Here is a 10,513-nt window from a genome sequence, read left to right on the forward strand (position 1 = left end):
TTATTTAATCCATCCAGTTTTAAAGCTCAAAAGAAGGAAATAAAAACAGGTTCTGTTTTTGCAACAGATGGCAGATTACCAAATTAGTTAAAAACATTCAAAATTCACTTTACTAGTACATGTTTAGTGACACCTCACTTTTACATTCTCACAAACACAGTGCTTTTATTGGTGTTAGAGTCTGAGGACCTAATCATTTCCTTCCTCTCCTGACAGTCTTATCTGTTTCCCATGATAAGTCTGTTAGCGACTATTAGTCTCATTATTGAAACTATTAAGTTCATTTTACATGTTTATTCATTTGAAACGTATTTTTTATTCACTGCAAAACATGTGCGCAGTATGCAACTGGTTATTTCTTAAGAACAGTGTGACAGTTAACCACTAAAAAAAAAACCCACAACTGCACCACAAGTGCATTAAAAGACTACTGTCCTCTTGCTGTGCACTGCAAAATGATATATAAAAGAATCTAATTGAATTTATAAAATTAATGTTAAAAGTTATTAGTGGTTTATATTCGTGAAGTTTATCTTCTGCTTGCGAATTTAGAATTTTAAAAACAGAATTAGGTTAAAAACGAAAACTCAAAGTCAAATGTTTTGATCACATGGCTCAGTTTATGATGTAAAAAACAACAAATAGGTTTTATCACATGATATCAAGTACATGGTAGTGTTCAAAATACAGCAGAAAAAGAAAGAAAGATCTTCAAGTGATCATGACTGCGAAGACTGAAAGTAGAGATGTTTTCGGAGGAAGTTGAAAGATCCGGGCATTTGTTTATACAGGCCTTTGGCAGATATTTGGGAGACGGCATCATTTACCTAAAGAAAATAGATATTTCATATATCATTTATTTTAATCCAAAAACATTAAAAAACATAAAATAATTTATAAATATTATTATCTGTGCTTGTAAGACAAACAAAAAAAAGTTTAGTGTATTACATAGGCATAAATTATATTAATAATGTCTATTTTTGCTTAACCCTCTGGTTGTGTTCAGGTCATAATTTCTTTTTCCCGAAAATACTAGTTAATGTTATTATATTTGACTCAAACTTACTGACTTTGTTCACACAAGGTATAAGTACTTCTCTGAATTTTTTTTAGAATTTTCGTAATTTTTTGTGGGTTTTATTTCACCTAGTCACACTTGTGGTGTTCTCAGTCAAAAATGACCAGACTCCAAACAACTGCTTATAAATCTCTTATTATGCTATATTATCACTAAAGTCTGGATTCATTCTTTTTGTCAACTTGTTTTCTTTCATTTAGAACTGGTTTTGTGTTTCTGTTTGCATCTGATTAATCGTAGGCCTCATTTTTCTGAGAGAAGGTACCTCGTTTTTTGAGTGAGAAAAAATGTTTATGAATAATTTTCACAATATGAGATAAAAAATTATGAAAATATGTACTGTGTATCACACTAGTGTGCTTTAATGTTTAATAAGGAAGTTTGCTTTTAAATGCTTTTATTTTGTACACAACTGCAAAAAGTCACAGCTGTGGTGTTCCAGTCAAAAATGACCAGACTCTGTCAAACAACTGCTTATAAATCTGTCATTATGCTATATTATCACCAAATATTGGATTCAATCTTTTTGTCAGTTTTCTTTCATTTAGGACTGGTTTTGTGTTTCTATATGCATCTGATTAACCTCATTTATCTAAAAGTAGGCAAAACTGTACAAAATTGCACAAAGTCACACTTGTGGTGTTCCCGGTCAAAAATGACCGGACTCTAAACGAGATACCTACACTGTAAAAAAACAATTTGTTGAGTCAACTTAAAATAATTTGTAACCTGGCTGCCGTAAAATTTTAAGTTCAGTCAACTCAAAAAAAGTTTATTCAACTTGGAATGTTAAATTATACTAAGTGACAATTTAGATATTTGAGTTGAATCAACTTAAAATTTTAAGGCAGCTGGGTTACTTACCCATCTGTTAAGTTTAACAAACACAAATATCTAAGTTATTACTTAGTACAACTTAACATTTCAAGTTGAATAAACTTATTTTAGTTGACTGAACTTAAAATTTTAAGGCAGCAGGGTAACAATTTATTTTAAGCTGACTCAACAAATTGTGTTTTTTAGTTTTTACTATGTACTCTCAGATAAATGAGGCCTACGATTAAACAGATGCAAATAAAAAAACAAAACCAGTCCTAAATAAAAGAAAACAAGTTGACAAAAAGAATAAATCCAATATTTGGTGATAATATAGCATAATGAGAGATTTATAAGCGATTGTTTGGAGTCCGGTCATTTTTGAAATGGGAACACCACAAGTGTGACAGGAATCCGAACACAACCAGAGGGTTAACTATATAACTAATCTAACTAATCTAACTTAAAATATGCTTAGCTTTACTTTTCTTTTGGGACGCAGGAAACAAACCTAAGGCTGTGTTTACACTGCAGGGCTTAATACACAGATCCGATCTTTTGACCATATCCAACTTTTTGTAACACCTATTTACTTAAGTCATGGCTTGTATCTGATGCTTACTGTACATTTACTGAACATATGAGAGATCTCATTCAGCAGCACGGTTTACTTGGGTTTTGAACAGCTATATATAAAAATTCTTTATATAATTTACATTACATATTTGCCAACCCGCAGTTAAAGCTGTTATTGATGTTTACAGCGCAAAATTTCACTGAACGGATAAAATTACTAGAATTGTGATGTGTGGTCAAATAACATTTGCTAATTATGTGTGTAAATGATTTGCATCTTTGTCACCTCTCTATATTAAAGTTGTAAGTTTAATTACTTAACAACATCATTTAAAAAAAAGTATGTGCTTAAAATGACTTAAAAACAGCACAGTAGCTTTTAGTAGTGATGATATTTTATTTATAAAATTAATGGGGGGCTCAAAACAAGTTTGTTTCTGTGTGTGCGCATTATCTCTTATCTATCTATATTAAGTCTGCATCTCAATAACAGAAGCAGAGTTTTTGCATGAGCGCATAGAGGAAACATCTGCTTCATAATGCTATGATCCTGGACAACAAAACCAGCACAATTATAGCATGATTATATTTGTACCAACAGCCAAAAATACATTGTGTGGGTTAAAATGACAGATTTTTCTTTTATGCCAAAAATCGTTAGGATATTAAGTAAAGATCATGTTCCATGAAGATATTTTGTAAATTTCCTACCATAAATATATATAACCTAAATTTTTGATTAGTAATATGCATTACTAAGAACATGCTGGACAATTGGACAATGTCAGGTGATTTTCTCAATATTTTTTTTTTTGCACCCTCAGATTACAGATCTCGTATCTCAGCCAAATATTGTCCCATCTTAACAATACGTCAATGGAAAGCTTATTTATTCAGCTTTCTGATGATGTATAAATCTCAATTAAAAAAAAAATCATTATGACTGGTTTTATGGTCCAGGATCACATATTAAGAAAAGTTATATGTCTCCCTCACCTTGTGAATTCCTTGGAATTCCAACAGGAATCAGATTTATGTGTTTAAACATATACCAGATGTCCACATATCGGATATATATATCGGATTTAAAACCACATTTGTAAGTGGCCCAGAATAGATGAAAACAAATATGCAGCAATATCTGATCTGTGTCACATGCGAGTAAAAAATCGGATTTTTTAAAGCCAGTGTAAAACCAGCCTAAACGTATGAATTTTATATCTGGAACCAGTGCAAATATAGTACTTCAACTGAAAAGAGTTTATATGCAATGCAGTTTGACTAGACTAGTTTTTTGATGTCAAATCTTTTATAAAATTATTTATAAGCCAGCAGAATATCTATTGTTTGATATGGCAAATACCATCATACTGTTCTACCCTAATTGGTAGCATTATTAAGAAATTTAGTTTGGATAATTTTTTTGCATTTTAGAGGACATATTTATTGCATCTATCAGTTGCTGTCTCCATCAACTAAATCTTAAAGGGATAGCTCACCCAAAAATGAAAAAACAGTCATTAATTACTCCAAACCCGTAAGAACTTTGTTCAACACAAATTAAGATATTATTGATAAATCCAAAAGCTTTCTGACCCTCTATAGACATCAACACAACTACCACGTTCCAGCCTCAAAGAAAGGTAACAGGACATTGGACATTGTTAAAACAGTCCATGTGACATCAGTGGTTAAACCAATGTAAGTCTCTTAATTTATGTTCTGAAGATGAATGAAGGTCTAATGGGTTTTTAACGACATGAGGGTGAGTAATTAATGACAGAATTTCAATTTTTGGGTAAACTAACCCTTTAAAGTTTTAAGATGCTTTATGGGACAAAGACATACCATCATCAGCATGGTCACCAGATCATGGATGGCACCATTCTCCTCAAGCACACGATCAAGATTCTCTACATACCAGGATCCGGCTTGCGTGTCCCTCCAGGAGACATAGCCTGCAGATGCATAAGCATGTGTAATCCATTTGTGTTTAGCAATCAATAGGTTTGTCTTTCTAAAAGTATTATTTAACCAAATAACTATTAAAGGAGAAGTCCACTTCCAAAACAAAGATTCACATATAATGTACAATTTATATACTTTTTAATGTCAAACGCTCGTCTTGTCTTACTCTGCCTAGACTGTTTTTTTCCGGTTCATGACAGTTAGGGTATGTCGAAAAACTCCCATCTCATGTTCTCCCTCAACTTTGAAATCATCCTATATCGCTGTTTTACCTTTTTATTAAGGGTGTTTGATCTTCTTTGCATGTTCACTTTGCAAAGACTGGGTCGGTACTTCTGCAGCGACGTAGGATGATTTTGAAATGATTTTAGAAGTTGAAGGAGAAAATACGATTGGAGTTTTTCAACATACCCTAACTGTCTTGAGCCAGAATACACAGAGCAAGGCAGAGCAAGGCAAGACAACCATTTGAGATTAAAAATAAAATAACCGATCGTTTCGCTAAATAAGACCCTTCTTCCTCAGCTGGGATCGTTTGCGACTGCATTTGGGATCGTTTGAAGCCGCATTTAAACTGCATTTTGGAAGTTCAAAATTGGGGCACCATAGCAGTCCATTATATGGAGGAAAAATGCTTAAATGTTTTCCTCAAAAAACAATTTCTTTATGACTGAAGAAAGAAAGACATAAACATCTTGGATGACAAGCGGGTGAGTACATTATATGTGAATCTTTGTTTTGGAAGTGGACTTCTCCTTTACAGGCACAACATGCAATTCTGTAATGATCAAAACACAGACCTGGAAAGGTTGAGTAGGATACCAGGATGTCGCTGGGTGTGGGCAAACTGGCCCGAGCATCAGGTTCATCAGACATGCTGAGAGAGTCACTGCTGGAGGATACAGGAATAGCGTCCGTCTGGTCATCTATCCCACCCAAAGAGGGCTCAGCCTCATCTGAAGATACCTCAAAACCGGTGTCCTTCTCACCTACAGGTGAGAATAAAAATGTTAGCATAATCTGAAAAACTGTAGCACACTGGGAAATGTTACATTTGAAAACCTCAAATATTTTATTATTTTTAGGTGTGGTCACACACAGAAATCACCTACAAACTAAGCAGATTTCTGATTTCTTCTCTTCATTTTAGTGGCACATATTTATTTATTAATCAAAGCATTGCTTTCAGCAGGGTGGACTTTTTACCTCCAAATGAACTTCACTGTGAGTTTAAAATAATAACAAATAATAATAGTGCTCCTAAAATTCTAAAGTGCCTGGAAACAATATTCTTTATGTCATGACTGGACTTTGCATGAAAATTCAGTACATGTGACTTTTTGGCTACAAGACTTGTGAAAGATTTCACGGATGCCCACCTCCTCCACAGGCCTGGATGAAGAACAGCTTGGGCTTGCCCTGCAGAGAAGGACAGTTCTGGCCATTGAGGTAGTTTGTGATTAACTGAACTGGGACAGATGGTCCGTCAACACCATGAACTGCTCCGGGAAAACGATTGTGGTTCGCCTAAACATTAGACGAATGTCAAGCCCCAAAGCAAAATGAGAAAACTTCAGTAATGTTTTTGTAATTGGATAACTTGTTGGTGTTCTACAAAATGAGGAAGCAAATAAACTTCTTTGGAGGTTGTACTTCTTTGTTGAAAACTAATAGTCTTCATAAATGTGAAAAGCAAATATTACATATATCCTCTTTTTCTGGAGAGAAAAAAAGATGTGACCGCTTTTTACCTCAGTACCATGTGAAAGGATGATCACCACACAGCAGTCATATGCAGAATGATCCCTCTTTGCCAAAGATGACATCTCGTGTCTTATGTGCTAGAGAGCGGAGAAAAAAAAGTTTTTATTCATTTTATTATATATTAATGTATTAAAGACAGATGGAATTTTATCTAACAGCTTTGTTTATGCTGAGAAGAAGAGGAAGTACTATGCTTACTTTGTATTTCAAGTTCCTTTTTACAATAACCTCAAAGTTTAGAGCTTTAAATCTTTTCTCCATCTTGTCGCAGTCAATGTCGGACCCCTTTCGATCTTTTAGTTCAGAGCCTGGGTCAAAATCGACATTGTTTATAATCAGGCAGATCCCACACGGAATGGCATCCATCTTATAGCACTGCAAAAAATAGTAAGTGGGTGGTTAGGTACAATGGTGCAATTAAGATTAAAAAAAAATAAGAAGAAGAAGTCTCTTATGCTCACCAAGACGGCATTTGTTTGAACAAAAGTACAGCAAAAGTACAGTAAACACAAAGTTCGGTCATAAAATTCTACATGGTGCAGGCCTAACTTAGTCTGATATAATCACATTATTATTTACATGGCACAGCTGATTGGTTTTTGTTGCATGAGCTTGCTGTTCAATATTAACAACAATGTTGTTTGCACGCTTCAGAAACCCTGCACTTTCCACACATGTTATATGTGAAGCAGAAGTATTTCTTAAATACTCACAGCAGCATGTCTGTGGATATATTGGCAGTAACAAGCCTCTGTACTTGCTCTGCTGCAGCAGCAGCAGTGTAGAAGATCTATTCCGCCAAGACCAAACACATTAAAGGGGCCATTTTGGTAGACTGGTGTCAGTATAGGCTGATTTTAGAGTTCTGAAACTTACAAGATGTTTTTACAGTACAATGACCTCTTATATGTCAAAATATCAAAGGAATTTAGTTTTCTCAGTTCATGAGAAACTATGCTAACTTTTCAGAGAGTTTTCATGACAGAACTGTTATCTAGTTTACTATATTTTGAAATGTTATTACTTCCTGTGATGGCAAAGCTGAATTTTTAGCAGCCATCTCAAATCTTAGTGACCCCAAACTTTTAAGCAGTAGTCTTATATATTAACATATTAAATTATGCTTATATATGAACATTTGCACTTTCATTTTTTATGAATATATATTAAAATAGTATTAAACGAAGAGTCTTCAGTTTCACGTGATACTTAACATTGTGCTGCGATTTATGAGTATTAAGCTTTTAAATATCCTTTTAAATTGCAATTTAGTTGTTTTTTCCTTATATTTAACCATTGACTATAGCCATTTAATATTACAGTATAATTGAGAGCTATCAATTTTAACATTTATTAGACTAAAAAAAAAATTCTTAGAAAAAAAACTTAAGTGAACTTTAAACAATCTTAACATAAACCCATTATTTACCTGTGCTCTTCAGTAAGAAGGAAATATACAGAAATTGAATAGTTATCAAACACTAAATACTAAATTAAATATGGATGAATCCTTAAAGCAACAAAAGTTATTGATTCCCCTGTTTTTGTTTGTTCTTTGAATATTAGACATCACAGCAGCTGGGTTATTTGGTTATCTGTCTGCTATTACTTTAAAAGCTTGTATTTGCATTTGCATATTTGTAGTTTCATTCACGCTTTAATATGAAATGATACAGGCTACAGCGTGTGCCGCCGTATTTGTGCATGCAATTGAAAAACATGCACTACGAGCACAGTATAACGGCTGACGGGACATTTGTTTTTACTGACATATAGCCTAATCCGGCCACAGCTGACTGTTGTTCTACTGAAGCTCCCTTGTCACCTCTACCTTTCCCACGCTAATTTGACTAGCATCTGGTGCTGAAGTGAAGTGAGTGCATGTCTAAAAAATCTCCTGTTTGATGTGGTCGTAAAGACATTCTGCAAATAAATAAACACACTTCTTGCTAAGAAAAAAAAGAGACAGAAGCAGCAGTTGTGAGTGGGTGGCAAACTCTAGCCCTACCCCTGTGTTAACTGCGTTAAATATTTTTAACACCATTAAACTGTGTGTACACCGTACGTTTTTAAGTGTTTATCTTAAATGTGTAATATAAATAAACAGTGCTCGTAAACGGCTGTTGAGAAATGAGTTGGACCCAGCTTGGGTCCGGAAACAGCATTTCTTACATCACGACTTAACAAGCGAATAAGAACACTTGTATTCAATTATAAGTGAATAATTAAGAACGAATGACTTTAAACATTCAGGATTGTTTGCTGAGAGGGATCACTGTTACCTGTATACTGTCTCTTCTCTGTCTCACTCCTTGAGTTTCAAAAGCTGTGTAAATGTATAAATTCAAAGGTTATTCATGCTTTCTAACCAAATTACCCTTTAATTTTTTTTTTAAGGGTAGTATTTAACAGATAAAAACTAGAATACTTTATTGAGAATTAAAACATGACAATGACTCACATGGGCTAAAAGGTTTGGGGACAGGCAGGGTTTCTGGTCTCAGTGGTGCTAACCGTGGTGGAGTAAAATCAGGTCTGTCTGGTTTTTCTGTTAATTCAGGTTTCTCTGCATTAAACCATAAGATCAAACATGCATCTTTTAATATACTTCAGGGGGAAAAAAATCATAGCAGAATGTCAGTTACAGGAAAGGCTCAAGAGGATCATGGGTAGGTGAGGGTGTTATGAGAACGTCCCAAGTAAATCCTGTGTTTTTAATGGAAGTAACACACTTACCGACTGGCACAGGGATCAGTGAAGGCTGTATGGGGACAGAAGGAGGCAGTCGAGCACCATTTCCACACTGAAGAAGCTCTGCCAGGTCATGCTGGCCGGTTTCACGCAGACATTCCAGGAAGGCTGGGAAAGCCTGACTCCCTCTTGTCTCTAAGTCTGTCACCAGTTGCCTGGCTTGGTCACGTCTTGGCCCCTTGCTCTTTTAAGAGAACAACAGTGTTTCACATTTGCAGGTTGGCAATAAGGGAACCATTTGCACTTAAAAAGTCATATCATCTTACGCCATTAACTGTAGCATGATAGTTTGAGATGTTCAGCAGATTGTCAGTAAATGGTAACTGTCATTCTGCTTAATATTCTTCATTTTTGTTTCACGGAATGAAAGAAAGTCATAGTGGTTGAATGAGGGTGATTAAATAAATAACAAATTGTACTGTTCCTTTGTGACCTTTCACAACGACCGCATGTGAACTCTCACAATCCCGTTCCCAGTTTCCCACATGTAAACAAAGAAATCAGCATTACCCGTATTTCATCGATCATGTCCTGGGTGAAGACCCCCTTTGACAAAAGCAAATCGTAGATGTCCGGAAGATTTAATGATATGACTAGATCAGACCTGTGCAGCTGAAGTATCTTTCTGTGTTTAGGGTCCATTCTAGCAGTATTAAAAATGTTTATGGCTATGAGACGTTTTCAATATGACGGAATTACTGTTAATTTATTTGTGGAAGTAACATACAAAACGCGTTAAAAACAACAAAGCTTTAACTGAGCTGAACTGACTGAACTGCTCACTCGCTGCTTCGATTCTCTTCCTTGTTTACATCTTGCTGCCGATGACGTCACGGCTTTCGGGCAGGGCAGGTGTTTACCAAAGAACACGGTGAAACTGAAACGTTTTTAAGTTAAACGTGTTACTCTTGTGATTTCTGTTGAAATGAAACACAAAATTTCATACGTAGATAACTAAACATAGTTTTTAACTGTGTGGAAGTGAAATGATAAATTTAGTGTATGAAACAGAAAAAGTAACATCATTTAATATTATTAGTGATAACTTTCCATATGCATAAAACGAAATAAAAACACTACCGTTCAAAAGTTTGGGATCGGAAAAATTAAAAAAAATTGTCTTATGCTCATCAAGTGGCATTTATCAAACTGTAATGAAAAACAAACTAATATTATTGCACTTTAAAAATAATGTTTGCTATTTTAACACTGTTATACTTATTACAATGTTTAAAAATAGCATGACTCTTATACACTGCCGTTTAAAAGTTTGGGATCAGTAAGATTTTTAATTGTTTTTTAAAGACGTTTCTTTTGCTTTTCAGGGAAGCATTTCTTTGATTAAAAATACAGAACAAACAGTAGTATTGTGAAATATTATTACTTAATTTAAAATAACGTTTTTCTATTTTAATATACTGTAAAATATAATTTATTCCTGCGATTTTCATTTTTTTTTTCAATTTTCAGCATCATTACTCCAGTCTTCAGTGCCACATGATCCTTCAGAAATCATTCTAATATGCTGATTCATTATCAATATTGGAAAGTTTTTGG

General features: G+C 34.3%; 1 protein-coding gene across 1 annotated transcript; it reads right to left on the bottom strand.

The window, feature by feature from the left end:
* Nucleotides 1–600: 600 nt before the first annotated feature.
* On the bottom strand, nt 601–9,783 carry casp9 (caspase 9, apoptosis-related cysteine peptidase). The gene is made up of 10 exons (XM_051096009.1): nt 9,467–9,783; nt 8,942–9,140; nt 8,667–8,771; nt 8,488–8,531; nt 6,404–6,580; nt 6,193–6,282; nt 5,821–5,968; nt 5,242–5,430; nt 4,322–4,431; nt 601–827 (listed from the first exon to the last, which is right to left on the bottom strand). The coding sequence occupies exons 1-10, from the start codon at nt 9,596–9,598 to the stop codon at nt 720–722; spliced, it is 1,302 nt and encodes a 433-aa protein (XP_050951966.1). The 5' UTR covers nt 9,599–9,783; the 3' UTR covers nt 601–719.
* Between the last annotated feature and the right edge of the window lie 730 nt (nt 9,784–10,513).

The sequence above is a fragment of the Labeo rohita genome, chromosome 23 (assembly GCF_022985175.1).
Source record: "Labeo rohita strain BAU-BD-2019 chromosome 23, IGBB_LRoh.1.0, whole genome shotgun sequence".
Taxonomy (NCBI): domain Eukaryota; kingdom Metazoa; phylum Chordata; class Actinopteri; order Cypriniformes; family Cyprinidae; genus Labeo; species Labeo rohita.

Excerpts from the sequence above, each read along its gene's own strand:
- casp9 (XM_051096009.1), bottom strand. The coding sequence starts at position 9,598 with ATGGACCCTAAACACAGAAAGATACTTCAGCTGCACAGGTCTGATCTA. Across the intron at positions 8,532-8,666 it reads CCCCAAACCTTTTAGCCCAT|CTTTTGAAACTCAAGGAGTG; the intron begins GTGAGTCATTGT and ends ACATTTACACAG. Across the intron at positions 6,581-8,487 it reads AGAGAAGAGACAGTATACAG|TGCTATAAGATGGATGCCAT; the intron begins GTAACAGTGATC and ends TATTTTTTGCAG.